We start from the raw sequence: 19,090 nt of genomic DNA, 5'->3' as shown, positions 1-19,090 counted from the left end.
AAGCTCCCACTATCCACCAACATCAGGAACTCACCAAGCTACTATTCATGCATAACGTCTACTCACCCATACAGGCAAGTAGGCGGTTAAAACCACTGGGGGTGAGTATTACATCAACATAATCAATAACAGTTAACATGGATATTTCAAAGTAAACATCATGTACTTGATCAATAATAATACTCCCATATTAATACTTACATCATATCCCCCAATATCTCACATCAATAATCACCAATCACATGAACCATCATCAATTCACAGTTGTTCATAATTATCAATCACATATATCTTAAACAATCATTAATCATATTTCATGAACAATCATCAATCACATATATCATATAAGACTCATGTCATGAGATGCACTTATTGACACATAAATGCATGTGGTACCAAATCTCCAAAAGGTCGTCACCTATATCCAGATCTCAATAGATCTCTGCCAGGCAGAAGCCCTATAACGAATAAAACATCGTATCCAGATCTCAAAAGATCTCTGCTAGACCGAAGTCCAAAACTAGATCTCAAAAGATCTCTGTCAGGCCGAAGCCCTATAACGAATAAAACATTGTATCTCAACATGACTATGATGCATGGACATGTAACAAGACTCGATAATGCGACAACAATCACAATTTTCTCCACAATATATAGGACGACACCCAATTATATTGTTCATGTCCACATCATTTGCATTATCAAGAAAACATGTCCATACACAATTAAATCATAGTATTCACCATCACACATCAACATGATTATCAATAATCAACAATGACATTCAACATCAACTATATCATATAGTTTCACCATTCCAAACAATTCTCATATTCCAAGTAAGAGAACATACAACATCTCATGATAAATATCATATCCAACATATAACCATCCAACATCAACTATCACATATAGTTTCACCCATTCAAGCATTCCTTACATTCTAAGTAAGATAACATACACATCTCATGATAAACATCATATCCAATAAAATCATTCATTCATACAACTTCACTTAGTCATACAAGAATAATCACAATAACTCACAAGACAATTTGTTCAAGAAACATTTCCGACAAAAATCCAAATCATGTGGCAAACGGCCAACATTGATATTTTCAAAGTTAGGCAACTTATTCAAGTTTGAAATCCTACAATTCAATCTTAATCAATCATGTAACCAAAGACTTAAGCCACTTACAAACTATTAGAAATTAGTTCAAAGGATAGCTTAAGTTCGTATGAGAAAATCCAAGACAAAACGACATTTTAGCTCAAAACCCGTTTTCACCGATTCAACTCCGCCCAAAATATTTCTTAAACCATCAACACATTCACATCCTCAAATACATAAATGCATACTCAATTATTCACTCTAAGTACTTCATTAGACCCAATATCAAGTTTGGAAAAGTTCCACGGCTCATAGAAAATGTTATGATAAGTTTTCACAAAAATCCACATGACCCATGTGTAGTAATTTGATCATAACTCAAGTTCTAAATATCATTTAGATGTCAAACCAAAGCCATTGGAAAGCTAACAAAATTATCTAAAACTTTCATGTTTACATCAAAATCCAATTCAAAGCGGAAAGGGGTGAAACATAGTGAAATATGCAGGATCTGGTTCGCATAAATCGTGTCACGATTTTGGGCAATCGTGCCACGATTTTATGTCCAGAAACACTGAACTTTCTGCCAACAAAATCGTGATAGGCTTCCCAAATCGTGACACGTTTTGCCAGCATCAGGTCCAGAAATCAGTTCTTCAAAAATTATGTTTTTCACCATTTCGTGCGTAAAATTCAAACCGTTAATCGGATTTTGATGTCGTTTTCGCCTACACGCTCCTGACACTTGCCTCTAACATAATCTACAGAAATTTCATGTTTCAACCTTCTCAAAAATCATTTTCCAAAACCTCACATAATCACTTATTGGCGAAAACGCTTAAACATTGACATTTCACACGAAAAACCCGTTTTCTCCCAAACGACTCAACTAGCATAACCACAATATGAAAACATAAATTTTTCTAGGTTCAAATCATCCAACAACAACAAAATTTCAGTCGACAACCATATATATCAAAAGTTCATTTTGGTCCTTCTCATGAACACTTAACTCAACTTCACCAATTTCACAAAACCACCAACAACAATCCATTTCTCAACAACAAATCATGAATCATGCAAACCCAAGTCATGTATCATCATCAACAATATGACTAAACAACAACAACAACCATTGATCATGAAACATATCACAATTCATCAACAACCATGCATAATACACCAATTGAGTATAATTTACAAACTACTCATTTTCATACATCATGAACTTGCAATTTCATCATCAACAATTCATTTAACATCAAATTAACATATTCAGACATATCTCTACCACATAAGCACGAATTTCAAAGATTGGGTTCATGATAATCACTTATTCTCATAATCGATTATGCATAGAACAAGAGAAAAAGAATTAACTAAATGATTATGATAAAGACTAACCCCCTTACCTTAATTATCTCCAACTATTAGCTCTACCTAGCTTCACTTTTGCTCCTATGATTCTTCAAACCCTTGAATTCTTCAAATTCTCCCTCTTCTCTCTAACCCTTGTTCTTCTCTTCTCCCACTTTCTCTCTCTACCTCTCTCTAGAAAATATCTTATGAAATGAATGAAGTGATATTTTCCTAAGACAACACCTTAGGTATCACCCTTAATGGGCCTAACCTAGTTTCTAGTGGGCTTAACCCATTTCTATTCACATATCAAATGTTTCTACACTCTAACTAGTAATTAACTAATAACGGTAAAATCTTAGTTTTACTCTAGAAACTTAATGAAATAACTATTCTCGCTAGTCACTAAAAGTAATTCTCACTAAAAATTATAATTTTACCCGTTCTCGCGAAATGACCAAAATACCCCTAAGTCCAAAATGACTAAAATACCCTTCTAACACAGAAACCCATGAAAATACACTCAATGATGAATAATCACACACAAGCACATAAAACACATAATAGAAGTAATTAAAATAAATCTAGCTAAAAATCGGGCTGTTACAGAGAGGGCTATCAACGAGATGGAGCTAGTTCTCGATTCACACATTTGATTATTTTCACTAAAATGATTTTAATATACTTTAAAAACACTTTGTTTTGAGTCGAGCGAAAAGAGTTGTCCGTTAGATGGAGTTAGCAATAAGGGAAAGGCCACTCTTAGTAGAAAAGAGCTATCAACGAAATGAAGCTAGTTCTCGATTCACCCATTGATTATTTTCATTAAAGTTGGAGTTTTATACTTTCTTTAAAGTTTATTATTTTGGTATAATCAGATTGAATGTGATTTTATATTCTATTTAAAGTTGATTATTTTGATCATTTTCACTAAATGGAGTTTTCTATATTTTTTTAAAGGCTTTTATTATGATTTTCGGCAATATATTTTTTGAAGGCTTGTAATACTATTTTCACCTCTTTACGATATTGGATTTTCACTGAAGTATACTTATTTGATTGGAAATATTTAAAATGTGTGAATTTTTACGCGTATAAACGGTTGCGAATTATTAGAATTTTATACGGCAACTAGATTTGTAAATTGACAATAGATTTTGAGAAATATACATAATCGTGCTCTTTTGTGTTTCCCTTCTAGTGGGTAGTGGTTGTTGTCTCTCACTAAGTCCTTGTGACTTACTCTTTTGTTTGCTATTTTTTTTCAGATTCCTAAGCAGCTAAGTAGGAAGCTGCTAGCAGATTGAAAGTTTTCGCACTTTTGGTAGGCCCTTTGGTTGGCTTCTCTTTGTATATTTATATTTCAGTGTCCATTGATGTATCTGCAGCTATTTGGTAGTCTAGGATATGTTATTCTGAGTTGTACACGTATGAGAAAAATGTTATTTGATATACTCAATGATGAAACAGGTTTTTTAAAACAAGATTCATATCTTGGAAATGTTAAATTTATAGGGGAAACACTGTCGAAATTTCATTAAATATTTTTATTGAAGTGAAAACCGAGTTGAAATTTTTTTTATTTTATAGTTTGTCGTGTTGAATCAATAGGCTTGCCGGGTTAGAATGTTCTAGTTCGTGTGCCGGTTACGATCAGTGTTTTGGGTCGTGACAGATTATATGCTAATGGGAAAGCATAAAAAAAGAAGATGGCTTGAAAAATTGGGGAAGATGACAAAACTGAGTTTGGTAGGAAAAAAAATAATATTAGCTTAATGAAAAAGGAAATAGCTCCGAACAAGACTTTAGAAAAAGTAAAGAAGACTAGGGGTTTCAAGATTGAACTTGTAACTATCCAAATATGAATAAAAATAATTGAATATATGTGGCCGGGTTGGGCATGCCGATGATTAGGTAGAAAATATGAAATTCATTGCCAGAATCGAACAAGACCGCATTTGAACGATTTGATTTGATTTTATTCCCAAGAAATAAAGTTGTCCAATCCAAACGGATTAATTTGGATTCAGGCTTTGTTCAATGAACACACCTAAAGCAGAGAAGACTATAAATTTTTGAGTCAATGATATGAATGGTGTCGTGACAAATTTGCATATCTTTATTCTTTTTTCAAACTAGACTAGTCATTTCAGATTGACATTATTATCCTCATTGTTTTTCTTTTCTTGTACATTGTTCTTTTCTATCAGGACCAACAATCGTTATGTGGGAAATTACTTTGATGTCAAATAAATTTTTGTCATCATTATGAAGTTTTGTTTATTTTAATCGAAATGATGTTCACGTTTATTGCAATGTGTTGGGTCATGAGAGGAGTCCAATAATCATCACATTAAGCTACGAAAAACTAAATAAACGGAATTAAACACTACATCTTATGACTCTTACTTAAAAAACACACACTTTGCCAAAATAATTAGACATGCTTTTGTGAATAAAGTGAGAATCTAATTGCTTAGTATCTGTTTATATTTTCCAAAATAATTTCAGCTTAGGAGACCAACTATAATCCATAGATTTCACAAGCATTTCATAATGTTTATTCAACTCTGGAGTACATCGTATGAAGTTGTAGGGATGTCAGAAAAACCGAACTGAACTCAAATAACAGTTTTGATGAACTGAACCGAACTATTTTAAGTTTAGAACCAAATGAAAGTGATTTTGAGGTTCAATGCATTGCTGAATTGGAATTTAAGAACCTAACTGAAGCAATGTGTCCAGCATATGTATCTCTAAGTTGAATTTACAGGACTACATAGTCTTTCTTTTATTTATTTTTCGGCTTGACTTCCTTCTATGATGTTCCATCAATGCTAAAACCCCGACTAATTGAAGAAAAAGTCAAAAACTACCCCGTAGCCTTAAAAAATACTATGTTCTTCTCTCTTGCTTTCTCAATCTATTGCCATATTGTTGCCACCGTCACTCATGCACACAAAGCCTCAGAATTTGTGATTCAGTTATCAAACTATATTGCTAGAAGAGTGTGGTTACGAAATTGTGTCTAACTAACACATCAGTTCGGTTCATATAATTTATTTGAAAAAGATTACAAAACAAAAATATCATTTCCATAAATTTTAGAAAATGTATCTAAGTTTGGTCCATGTCAGTTTTGAGTATAAGTTCAACCAAATATTCTGTGGTATACCGCAAGTTAGGACCGTGGGAATTCCACTTGAACGCATTTTATTGGTGAACCACTGCTTCTCAACAATATTTTCAAATACTGTTAGGACCGTGGGAATAAACTATTTGAAAATGCATTAATGCGGAATATTTTCAAATACTTCTGCTAGAGAACAAAAATGTATTTTTTGCTGAGAGAGACCTATGGTTTACTGAGTTTGAATGGATGAGAAGACATACGACTACCACCGGCGTCGCTTTGGTTGCTTGGTTTAGTAAAACAATCATGTAAGCCTTTCGGTTTACTTCACTAACTGAGAGGACTTCTTTTTCCAGCATACAGTTCTTAAAAACGATTTCCATCTGAATATAGTCATCTCGATGAGAAAATACTTGTTTTAGCGGATTTATATTTCTACAGTGCTAGCAAGCAGTACATTGACCAATATGTTGTTAAACAAATTCCATCCAAGCAAAGTTGTCATCGCAATTGATACTCTGTTGACAAATTTGACTGAGATACTTGGTTTTCCTTTGTGTTTCCCCTACACTTTCATTGTTCATATTTCTTGAAAGTTAATGAATTGGAAACTTTGTCATTGCTTCATGCACAAAAAATGTACCATGATATTAAAAGAAAGGACTATTTGAAAATGCATTGATGCAGAAATCAATATATGAAATATACGAGTGGTATAGATATTTGAACTCGAGGAAAATCAAATGGACATTAAATTATAAAGAAAACTGGCAGAACCTTCACATACAGGATATAAAACTGTTCAATGAGCAAAAACTTTAACACCAAGTGAAAAATTAATTCTTTATCAACTATCATTTTTATCACTTTCTGAAAAGTCTGAAAATAGTTTAATTGATGTTACTTTTCTGGACAATTAGTTTTTAAAAATTAGAAGAGAGACCAAACCAATACCTCTAGAACAAAAGAAAGCAAACAACACAGTACAACAATATTAATTTTTTCTTTTTTACTGCAATCAAAGTTTCTACATAAACTCAATATTCTATAATCATCTACATAAAACCCATAAAATGAGAACATTATCCAAAATCACTACATTTAACAAAAAACTTAATGACAGAGATGCATAGACCAGTTGACCACCTGAATGAAACCATTAACTAACTTGTATCCAAACTTACAATTCAACAAAAACATTACAACAAGTGATACATTAATATAATGGCTTTTGGCTCTGTTTGGTAAATTATATCAACGATTTCCATAGCAGTATAGGATCTTCCACATACATAATCACCTGACAAAATATCAAGCAAGCAAATTGGTATAAGTTATGCATAGAATTATAAAATAAAGAAAAATACTCTATATCGTGATCAATTCAACTTAAAGTAGGTTCACTAACCTTTTCTAGCAGAAGCTCAACTTCTGCAAAAGCTATTTAACTTTACCTTCAAAGTTACATAGAGCCTGTTACCCACTCCATATATAAACCGAAAGTATGCATGCCTCCATTTTCGAATAAGAAACAAAGAACCACAAATCCCCCAGAAACCTACTGCAAATCCCACTCCCATACCAAGGTACAATGATTCTTTTAGAGATTCATCATCCTCATTCTCTGCATTTTTAGGATTTTCTTCTTCCGTGGAACAATTATTAAGAGGAGATCCACATAATTTAAGATTGCCAATGTAGCTCGATGCATTAAAACTTTGAAGTTGTGTACCGACCGGGATTTTTCCATCAAAATTATTATATGATAAATTCAAATAACTCAAAAAGGTCAAGAGAGACATACCATGAGGAATTTCACCAAAAAACTTGTTATTAGAGAGGTCGAGAGATTCCATATTTTTCATGCCTCCAATCGTTTTCGGTATTGTTCCCACAAAATTGTTGTGAGATAAGTTTAATGTTTGAACTTGAACAAGCCGAAACAATTCCAATGGCACTTTTCCAGACAAGCTATTGGCTGAAAGGTCAATAGTTCGCCTATACAGGTTAACATCATACACATAATCTTAACCTTTTGTAAACAACTCAATCGTTATATCTACTGGCAATTCCTCCGCATGAAATGTAACCATATGAGTCAAGTTATAGACACACTCTGGTATAGATCCTGAAAGTTTGTTTTGTGCAAGGTCCAAATGAAACAAGTAAGGAAGATTGAATAATTGTGTTGGAATAGTTCCTTCTAATTGGTTAGCTCTCAATATGACAACTTCTAATTTTTGTGATAAATTGATTGGTATTGTTGCAGAAAATTCATTTTCTCCCAAGTTCATGATTTCCAATTGTCTCCAATCAGAGAGGTGTCCTAGAACTTCACCAGATAGCCTATTACTCCAAAGGTTAATGTAATGTAATTCTGACAAGTTCTTTAAACTATGTGGAATTGATCCTGAGAAGGAGTTGTAAGAAAAATCAACTCTATAGGACATTGGTGATATGTTCGGGAGTCCTCCTGTGAAATTATTGTGATGCAAATATAACTCGGTACAATTTAGTGATAGGTTAGTTATGTCTTCAGCAATCGAATTATTTGACAAAAAAAGTTGACAAGCTATACTTTCTGTAAGGCTCGAGAACTTATTTGTATCTACCAACGAAATTCCCGAGCTCGATAAGTCAAGCATTTCGAGAGACTTTTGTGTTTATATCCAGGATGGAAAGTTTGGGCCTTGATTTGTATTTCTCAACGAAAGTTGGTATAGTTGAAAAGGAGGAACCCAATCCAAATCAAATTGGATTACAAAATTTGAATTACTCAAGTCTAGTTCATCTAAACTAAATAATTTGGAAAAATGTAAATTTGAAATTTTACCAGAGAAATTATTAGAGCCAATAGATAAGTAATATAAGGATGAGAGGTTTCCTAGAGTTGAAGGAATGAGACCACCAAACATGTTCGCGGAAATATCAAGGTATTCAAAATTTGGTAGTTGGCCAATTCTATCTATAATTGATCCTTGTAGTTAATTTGTTATTTGAGAGATCAAGGTGTCTCAAATTTTGAAGGTTTAGCAAGCTTGAAGGTATCTCACCATATATATTATTTAGTGCAAGGTCAAGAGAGGTGATATCTTTGGTGAGATTGAAAAACCCATTTGGTAAATGGGAGGTGAAGTTGTTTTCATCAAGATAAAGAGTTACAAGTGAAGATAAATTCAAATACCTGATAGACGTTCCAATCAAGAAGTTATTCAGGTTACAGTGAAACAACTTTAATTCTAATAGTGAAGAAAGTGAATTCACTACTTGAAACCAATTATTTTCCTTATTGAAGATCAATTCCACCGAGGTTGAGATAATTTAAGGAAGAAAGTGGAGAAAGCCAATGAAGATTATCCATGTGCAGAGTAGGACCATATAAGTGGGATAAGTCAAGGTGCAAAAGGTTAGATGAATGTGTAATGTTTTGTTGAAAAGGCAAGAAAGACTTAGAATTATAAAATTTCTTTGAAACCTCATGTTTTAAACTTGGTGCCAAATTATTTGAAACTTTGGTGCACAGCAATTCTGTTATTATTTGAACTTTTTTTATATGACAAAGGTAAGTGCTATAAATATATGTCGTACAGACTAAAGTTAAGCATAGAATCTACGAGTGTCATCGACAATAATATATGAAAGTAGAAGTGATTAAATATACTTGTATGTATTGGTCTAATATTGTTGGACATCAAAAATATATTTGATCTAAAGTTTCAACTAATCAAGTCGTAACTTCTAATCATTTTTTTTTTTTGTGTAAACTTCGATCAGATCATAATTTGATAGGTTTTTTTTAGAAATGTGAACAATTTTGCGGGGTTTATTTAACAACACCTTAAGGTGTTAAACGAATTTTATTTTGATTTGTAAATGAACATAATCAATTTCATTAACTATTTCTAGTTCATTTGATAATAAATCGACAAAATTAATTTTTCATAAAAAAAATTTAAATTTTTTTTTTGTTAATTTCAATTTAAAAATAGTAAAAAATATGCTTTTGAAGTCGATAAAATTGTCTATGAGTAGCCTAATTACCCATAAACTTTTTTTTTTTTTTTGAAGGACAATCACCATATATGAGCGATTCTTGTTTTATTTTATCAAGATATATTCGCTCATCAGAAAGCTAAAAAAATTAGAAGCTCCAAAAAAGAGGACTTGGAATTTTGAAGTGATAAGAAATATGTGGATAATAGTCTTACTATTTCAGCTAGATAAAAAATTAGAAGTTTCAGGTAGTCTTTTTTATACAAATTTGACAAAAGTTTATTAAGGAATTTGAGAAAATTAGTGTGATTCAAATATTAGTTGCATTCAAGCAATTGTAAATGGATATTGCAAGGCGTTGCAAGTCATTAACTATATATCACAATCACAATTTCGAATGTAATTAGCCACAATTTTGAATAACTTAAAATAGTCTAGGCACTTCCCTACATGTATTAATTATATCCACTAAACTACATTAACAAAATATTTAAAAAGTGTTTCCCTCAGAAAAAAAAATATTTAAAAAGTGTTAACAATTTAAAGTATTTTACAGATGGTTGTTGTGATTGACATGATATATAGCCCATGCTGATACAAATGGGATTTTGATTGCCAGGGCCGATTCTGAGGGGGTACAAACAGCTCTACTGATTGGGCCTCCAAATTTTAGGGGCTCAAAATAAAAAAAAAAATTGCATGTAAACATTATATTTAAATGGCGTGAAAAAGTAAAGCAGTCATAGAGAAGCGGCCTATGACTGCTTCTTTAATAGATATATATTAAAGAACACTTAAATTTAAAGAATTTTTATGAAGCGGACCATGACTGCTTCATTAATTTTATTCTCATGTCCTATGGCCTATTTTTATATAAGAGTCAAGCCTCCAATATAGAAAAGAAATAGCTTCAAACAAAAAGTCTTTTTAAAATTAATGAAGACTTAAATTTAAAGAATTTTTATGAATCTATGTTTTAAAATTTTGTCTTGAAGTGACCATTATTTGTTGATTCAAGTGGCAGCGTGATTTCTTAGCGACTTCTCTTGTAAATTAGGCGTTTGAAAGAAGCAAGAATAAATAGGAAATATCCAAACAAGAAGACTTGAGAAAATGACTAGGGAAAATTAAAATATTTTCTTTTGAAATATTTTTATAACTAGAGAGTTAAACCAAAGAAATTATCAAAATCTTTTTCCATTTTTGTCTTTAATGACAAAATGTTAACCAGCAATAGTGATTGACTTTAGGACTCATTTAGAAGCCAAAATAAGAGATATGATATCATATATTTATTGGATCATGTTAACCAGTGTCCTCGGGGCACTAGTTAAGCAGCTAAAAATGGAAAGAAAAAATAAAATCAGCATTAAAAGCATCACTTTTTCAAGTTTCAAACATTAAAATACACAATTTACTAAAAAACATTTCCTTTTATATTTCCTTAACTAGTGCTTCGGGGGCACTCGTTAATATTTCTCATATTTATTATATCTAAGGGGGTGTATTGGATTAGGATTTTAAAAGACTATTTTAATAAAAAAAAATCTTTTAAAATTTTAAAAGACTATGTGAGATTGTATTGATTCTGTGAGATTTTAAAAGACTTTTTATGTAAAAGACTTTATACACTCAAGATTTTAAAGGATTTATCACAATGACTTTTAAGGATTTCAAAGGATTTTATGTGATTTTAAAATTTCAAAAGATTCAATGAATTTTAGGGGAAAAAGAACAAACTTACAAGTGTGAATGATAAAAATAACGAACAAATAAATTCCAGCGTTTGATTGAATAAAGAAAAATAAAACCAATAAAAAAAAATTTACTATTGATTTTCAAATTTTTAGAATTTTATGGATTTTATAAGATTTTAAGGGACTAAAAAAAACTCTAACAAATTATTCTCAATATACATTTTTTATTTGTTAAAAATGTCATTTCCACAAAATTCAATTGTACATATTTAAAATTATGCCATCACTTACAAATCTTTCAAAAAAAAATATTGTGTCAGCCATTACAAATCGGTCGAGTTTACCGAGTGTTAACTCAAACTCGTTAAACCTTCCGATTTTACCAGAAACCGAGTTTACCTCAGAGTTAACATGATTTTTGTACCTAAAAACGTAAACTCGATAATCTCGGAGAATTAACACTCGATTTGCGGAACATCGATTACGACATACTCTCTATCATAATATTCTCAATACAATTTTTTATTTTTTTATGAGATAGAGAGAGGGGGATGAGAGAGAGAGATAGAGAGAGAGAGAGAGAGAGAGAGAAGAAATAGATAGTAACTTTTAAAAGAAAAACAATCTCAAGAAATCTCATCTTTTCATGAAAGACTTTTTCTTGTTAAAATTACACTACAAAATCCCACAAAATCCATCAAAATCCAATTTATTAAACAATCCTTTGAAATTTGAATGATTTTGAATATCACGAGACTTTTTTTAAGTGATGAAAAGTCTTGATTGAATACCTCAAGACTTTTTTAAAATGACAAAGAATCTTGATTGAATACCACAAGACTTTTTCATAATTAAAAAGTCTTTTAAATCCTATAGAATCCTAATCCAATACATCCCCCTAAAGTTGTCAAATTGGTCACAAATCCTACACTTATTAAGAATGAGGTAGAAACTTTCAAGCTTCTATAAATGTTTCTTTTATTAATTTCTTGAAATACTATTTGTGGATGTGCAGTGGTTGTCATCTCTTGTTGTTAATTTAAGTTATAAGATTGTACATGTATCATCAATATGTAAACTAGTTTATCTTGGACAAATCATCCTAATTATTGCAGCAAATTATACTTTAACTTAGATATGACCGTATATGGCTTCGCGATCAAGGCTAATTCAGGTCGAAAGGACTATGGCTTCGCGATCTTGGACATTGTTTCTTGGTGACCTTTCTCTCAGATGATTTCTCATGTTTAATACTGTCTTGTGCAATGACTTATCATTATGGATTTTTAAAGGATGAGTGATGATGATATAATATAGAATCGCTGTTCACAATATTATTCACTATATTGCAAGATCTGGTTGTTTACGACAGCAGTGTTACCTATATGTTTATACAACATAGCAAGCAAAATCTGCCTTGCGATCACTGTGAGACAAAATAGTAATTGATGTAAGCGTTCTTCTGATTCGAACGAGCCTTCATTTAAATTTTGAATTGAATAAGTTTAGCAAGCAATGAACAATCGGTGAAATTGTCTGTTGTAGGTGTTTAAGCATTATCTTGAAGAATTAGAAGAGGAACCGCTTAGGGATAACTTCGTTGTCGTGGTCAAAATGTGGAACTGTTTCATCAAAATTACGAGTTGCAACTTAATAACTATTTGGACATTCAATGAAGATCAACCTACTGATAATTAGTAGGAAGTCTTGTATTTTGAATGAGATATTACAAAACTGCACAAGAAGATGACATTATCTCATTCTCAATAATTCCGATAATCCTAAACTCTTGCATCAAACAAAATACAATTTAAACCTCATGGGACAAAAATCATATCTACCTCAAATGGATTAACTCTCGCTGCTAGTAAATCTATCTTTCTGTCATTTCGAGACAAACATGCAGAAAACTTAAAGCATGTATAATCTGCATGATGATTCTCACCATGTCTTAGTAACTGATGACTTGCATGCGATGTGCGACATAAACCTGTAATGAAAAAAATAACTCATTCAATTTCAAAATTCTAAAATTTGGCTTTATTAATAGTGAGGTGTTGGATGTGCAGTTAGCAGTCGCTGCTAAAATTCTCACATTGTATAGATCACAGATCAAACATAAAAAGCGACGTCTGGGAACTAAGAAAATCAGAATGTTTTCGAAAGAAGGTTACCATGTTGAATCGAGAGAGGGAAAGACGAGGATGATTTTCTTCAAAGCGTTTCTGGAGTAGAAGATTACCATCTCCGATTTTGAGCTTTGCAGTATTTTCTTCCTCTTCCTCGGACATATAAGTTAGTGTTGATAATTATCTTTGACAGATATCAAAAAAATATATTGAAGTAAGTTCTAGTTTATTTCTCTGTGTTTTACCAAAGAAAAATCATCAGCTCATATCATTAAGAAAAAAATATTGATTACAATGAGGTAAACTCATCAACGATTCTTTGTTTGGAGATTAATTTACGAAGTCCATGGATCTTTCTCATTGCAAAGCGTTGGTTCATGAGAAGAGCCCGAGGATCGTCGCATTAAGACTCTTACAAACCACTATTTGACCACTAGACATGCTTTTGTGGAATGTGTTGAAATATAGATAGTTACACTCATTTTAGTTAGTCACTGTATAAGGTAGAAGTTGGATATATTTTGTAACAAACTTGTTAGTTTATATCATTCTCTTAGTTTCTAATACAACATTTTCTTAAGCTTTTATCTCTTTCTTCTCTGATATCATTGATTCTCAATAGAATGTGTTTTCAAATATTACAATTTGTGAAATAAAAGTGGCCATAGTTGAATTATTAAAGTGAGAGTCTATTTCTTAGGGTTTGAATATGATGATGTAGAAATATTGGAATATGAAATTAAGAAGCTAGAAAGAAAGAGAAAAAAAAAAAGAGAAACATCCAAACAAAGAAGACTTAGAAAATGCAGGGAAGACTTCAGTATTTTCTTTACAAATATGTATATTGTTAGAATTTGTTAACTTTAAGCATTTGTTATCATATATATATGTACCATCATTGTAAACTAGTAGAGATAACTAATTCTCTTCTAGAGAGTATCCAAAAATATTTAGCAATTTTCAATCCATTTATTTTAGAGGCTTTGTATCTTTCTTTATGCTTTTGTAATGCAAATCAAATATAATATGGCATCTAGCTATAATGTAAAATTGAAAGCACCAAAGTTTGCACACAAACTCTTATTCTGCAACTATCTGCATAAAGTGATACATAAACTAATAAAAAGAAGAGAGATACATAACATAAGCAACACTGTCCAAAATTAAAGAGGGAGATACATGAGATGAGGACAATCCCCAAGAACAGTGTCTTCTCTTTCTTATTATTGATATTCACAATATTGACTTTGTTTGCAAAATTATATCCAAGATCTGTCACAGACATAATCACCTGATAAATATGAGGCAAATGCAATGGATATAAGTTAAATGGAATTATATAATAAAACAAAAATAATCTATGAAATGATCAATAAAACTTATCATCTGTTCAGTTATGAATAACAAAATACTCTATAGTCTAATCAATGTAACTGTGAAATAGGTTTAACTAACCTTAACTAACAGCAGCTCAGTTTCTGCGAAAGCTATTTAACTTTACGATCAAAGTAACATAGAGTTTGTCGCCCACTCTATCAATAAACCGAAAGCATGCATGCCTCCATTTTCTAATAAAAAACAAAGAACCACAAATCCCCCAAAAACCTGCTGCAAATCCAACCCCCATGCCAAGGTACAGTGATTCTTTTATAGAGTCATCATCTTCATTCTCTGTGGACGGCTTTGCAGTTTTAGGATTTTCTTCTTTCGTGGTACAATTATTAAGAGGAGCTCCACATAGTTTAGGATTCCCAATGTAACTCGATGCATTAAAACTTTGAAGTTGAGTTCCAATTGGGATTTTTCCATCAAAATTATTGCAAGATAAATTCAACACCCCCAAAAAATTTAAGAGAGCCATGCTCTGAGGAATTTCACCAAAAAACTTATTATTAGAGAGATCTAGAGATTCCATATTTGTCATGCCTCCAATGGTCTTTGGAATTCTTCCAGTCAAATTATTGTGAGATAAGTTCAATGTTTGAACTTGAATAAGCCGAAACAATTCCAATGGAACTTCTCCAAATAAGTTATTGACCGAAAGGTCAATCGTTCGCCTGTTCGGGCTAACATAATACACGTAATCTTGACCTTTGGTAAATAAAACAACAGTGGTAACATACCATGAATCCATATGATCAGTATCCATTTGAGTCAAGTTGTAGACGCAGTGTGGCAAAGATCCTGAAAGTTTGTTATTTGCAAGGTCTAAGTGAAACAAATAGGAGAGATTGAATAGTTGTTGCGGAATAGTCCCTTCAAATTGGTTAGCTCTCAATATGACCACTTGTAAGTTTTGTGATAAGCTGATTGGTATGGTTCCAAAAAACTCATTTTCTCCCAAATTCATGAATAACAATCGTTTTGAAGCAGAGAGGTGTGTTAGAACTTCACCAGACAGCCTATTACTCCATAGGTTCAAGACTTCCAGTTCTGACAAGTTCTTCCAACTATGTGGAATTGATCCTGAGAAGGAGTTGTAAGACAAATCAATTCTATTGGACATTGGTGATATGTTCGGGAGTCCTCCTGTGAAATTATTGTGATCCAACAATAAAGTGGAACAATTTAGTGTAAGGTTGGATATGTCTTCAGCAATCGAATTATTTGACAAATAAATTTCATTGGGTATTCTTTCTATAAGGCTCGAGAACTTATTTCTATCTACCAACGAAATTCCTGAGCTCGATAAATCAAGAAGTTGTAGTGACTTTTGTGTATATATCCAAGATGGAAAGTTTGGGCCTTGATTTGTATTTTCCAATGAAAGGTAAGTGAGTTGAAAAGGAGGAACCCAATCCAAATCAAATTGGAATACAAAACTTGAATTACTCAAGTCTAGTGAGTCTAAACTAGAGAGTTTGAAAAAAGTTAAATTTGAAATTTCACCAGAGAAATTATTAGAACCAATAAATAACCAATTTAATGATGAGAGGTTTCCTAGAGTCGTGGGAATTGATCCTTGTAGTTCGTTTTCAGAGAGATCGAGGTATTGAATATTTGGTAGTTGGCCTATTCCATTTGGAATTAGTCCTTGTAGTTGGTTATAAGAGAGATAAAGGTGTCTCAAATTTTGAAGGTTTAGCAAGCTTGAAGGTATCTCACCATGTATATTGCTCTCGTGAAGGTCAAGATAAGTGAGATCTTTGGTGAGATTAAAAAACCCATCAGGTATATGAGAGGTGAAATTGTTTCCAGAAAGAGAAAGAGTTACAAGTGAAGACAAATTCAAATACTCAATAGATGAGCTGATCATGAAGTAGTTTTGAGAGAGATCAAGGCATCTCAATTTCTGAAGGTTTAGTAAGCTTGAAGGTATATCATATATATTGCTCCCCCGAAGGTAAAGATAAGTGAGATTTTTGGTGAGATTAAAAAACCCATCAGGTATATAAGAGGTGAAATTGTTTCTAGAAAGAGAAAGAGTTACAAGTGAAGACAAATTCAAATATTCAACAGATGGGAAGTTGTTCAGGTTACAACTTTTTAATCGTAACTCTAATAGTGAAGGAAGTGTATTCACTGCTTGAAGCCAATTAGTTTCCTCATGAAGATCAATGCCACTAAGGCGGAGATATTTCAAGGTAGAAAATGGAGAAAGCCAATGAAGATTATCCATGTGAAGAGTATTATCAAAATTGAAGGAGGATAAGTTAAGGTGGACAAGTTTAGAGGAATGTGTGATGTTGTGTTGAATGGATGGAATTCTTATCACATCAAATTTATTATCACTCAAATCCAAATAACTGAGAAACTCAAGTTCAAGAATACAAAGATTCATCTCACCTTCCAAATAATTGGAGTTGAGATCAACTTTTGTAACTCTGTTTGTAATATTGTCACAAAGGACTCCTTCCCAAGCACAACAATCATTTTTGGTTGACCACGTTGATATTCGACCAAGACTATCATTGATGCCATGTTTGAAGGTTAATAGTGTCTCGCGATCTTTCTCATTGCATTGAACAACTGTGTGATTGCTGCACATGGTTTTGTGGAATGTGGTTATAAATAAAAGTAGAAGCAAAAAAAGGGACATTTGTGAAGTAAGAATGGTCATCATGAATGTTTCCTTGAATTAGAGAAGAAGAAGAAGATCTAATTCAAATATAAGTTTGGTTGGTAGAAACAGATGTTGGCACCTGGATTCTTGTGTGATTATATGCATAAGTTTTTTTTTTTTTGACGTTATGTATAAGATGGTGTTAGGTAATTAATGGGAAAACATGAAAAAAAATATAGGTCAAAAGTAGATAACTTTGAAAAAATATGAGAAGACTGAATTTTGAACTGATAAATTCAACGATTAGGTTGCTGCTATTTGTGAAAAAGTTTCATTTCGTAATTTTGTTGATGTTGACTTGAAATGTAATGGTTCTTGTGAAGTTCATGTAAATTCTTTTAAGGTTCACAACGATCATTTTTATTATAATTTTATCATACATATATTTTTTGTAAAATGTATTAATTTTTTTTAATTCAACACCAAGATCCGTTGGAGAGGTTCAGTTGCCAAGCTTTGCCTAGTCAATATTCAAAATAAGTTCAAGCAAGTCAATATTGAAAATAACCGATATTGTATTGTCTTTGCCTAGAACAAAGAATAATGTTTCCTTTCACACCGACTTTCAAAATAGTCTTCAAACGCACATGTAAAATAACTACTCCCTCTGTTTCTAAATATAAGCAAAATTTACTTTTTAGGTTCATTCATTTAATGATGTATGTGGTCCACCACATACATCATTAAATGAATGAACCTAAAAAGTAAATTTTGCTTATATTTAAAAACGGAGGGAGTATTATTGAATTGATTAATACAAATTTCTTCTTACTCTTTTCCATTTTTTAAAATGTCCTATAAAATACGTGTTATATTCTCTATAAATTTTCCTTTTGTACGCATCTGAATTTTATTTTGTTTTCCATGAATTCATTTTGTATATAAGAGAATTCAAACTCAATTCATCAAGTGAATATAAATAAATTAAGTTTTATTTAAGTATTTCGTGAATAATTAATGAGAGGATTCGCGTGTATATTAGACATTCTCACATTTACATGTATATTTTTTTTAATAAAGAGCATGTTTATTTTGATGTGGAATCCTATAGGAGTATTAATTTGTAATACTTTTTTCTTTTTGAAAGTATTAATTTGTTATACTAAGTATATTGAAAACTCTAAGAAACGAGAGCACGAGTTAAGATATGAGGAGAGAGAGGAGCGATTGTGAGAGAGAGGAGCGGCAACTATGGGGAAACCTCAGGCAACTGCGTCGGCACCATTCGCCGACCTATGGGAGGGATGGGGCGCCTGCCGGGGTGGCATAAAGGGGAGGGGATTCAGGGGATTGGACTACGGTGAGCTACAAGCGTCGGAAAGCGATCCGATCGGGTGATCGAGGACAAGACAGACCTAGGAATTCTTCTCGGCATGGAGGCTACAGGGAGGACCGGCTTTACTCTTCAGCAAGACGTCATCAGTATCATTCACGCGACTCATGTAACAGCCCGATTTTTGTTAGATTTATTTTAATTTTTTTTATATGTTCTTATATGTGTTTATTTGTACTTGTGTGTGATTAATTGTCATAGGGTGCATTTATTGGGTTTTCGAGTTAGAAGGGTAATTTAATCACTTTAGACTCAGGGTTATTTTGGTA

At 32.1% G+C, this 19,090-nt stretch overlaps 2 protein-coding genes across 2 annotated transcripts; both read right to left on the bottom strand.

Annotated features, from left to right (window-relative positions):
• Positions 1-6,855: 6,855 nt before the first annotated feature.
• LOC11407957 (receptor-like protein EIX2) lies at positions 6,856-8,521 on the bottom strand. The gene is made up of 4 exons (XM_024778782.1): positions 8,440-8,521; positions 7,722-8,016; positions 7,061-7,604; positions 6,856-6,906 (listed from the first exon to the last, which is right to left on the bottom strand). Exons 1-4 carry the CDS (start codon positions 8,519-8,521, stop codon positions 6,856-6,858), a joined length of 972 nt encoding a protein of 323 aa, XP_024634550.1.
• Positions 8,522-14,505: 5,984 nt separating this feature from the next.
• Positions 14,506-17,656, bottom strand: LOC11405908 (receptor-like protein EIX2). Its single transcript, XM_003599836.4, has 2 exons — positions 14,881-17,656; positions 14,506-14,716 (listed from the first exon to the last, which is right to left on the bottom strand). The coding sequence occupies exon 1, from the start codon at positions 17,486-17,488 to the stop codon at positions 14,897-14,899; it is 2,592 nt and encodes an 863-aa protein (XP_003599884.2). The 5' UTR covers positions 17,489-17,656; the 3' UTR covers positions 14,506-14,716; positions 14,881-14,896.
• Positions 17,657-19,090: the final 1,434 nt, after the last annotated feature.

Source organism: Medicago truncatula, chromosome 3 (assembly GCF_003473485.1).
Source record: "Medicago truncatula cultivar Jemalong A17 chromosome 3, MtrunA17r5.0-ANR, whole genome shotgun sequence".
In the NCBI taxonomy this organism is placed as follows: Eukaryota; Viridiplantae; Streptophyta; class Magnoliopsida; order Fabales; family Fabaceae; genus Medicago; species Medicago truncatula.
Note: the sequence above shows the minus strand (reverse complement) of the source record. Positions and strands in the feature narration are given on the sequence as shown.

Coding starts and splice junctions, on each gene's coding strand:
- LOC11405908 (XM_003599836.4), bottom strand. CDS start 17,488: ATGATGACCATTCTTACTTCACAAATGTCCCTTTTTTTGCTTCTACTT.
- LOC11407957 (XM_024778782.1), bottom strand. CDS start 8,521: ATGTTTGGTGGTCTCATTCCTTCAACTCTAGGAAACCTCTCATCCTTA. Junction 8,017..8,439: donor TGGCTCTAATAATTTCTCTG/GTAAAATTTCAA, acceptor ACTCCTTCTCAG/GATCAATTCCACATAGTTTA. Junction 6,907..7,060: donor GGCTCTATGTAACTTTGAAG/GTAAAGTTAAAT, acceptor ATATTTTGTCAG/GTGATTATGTATGTGGAAGA.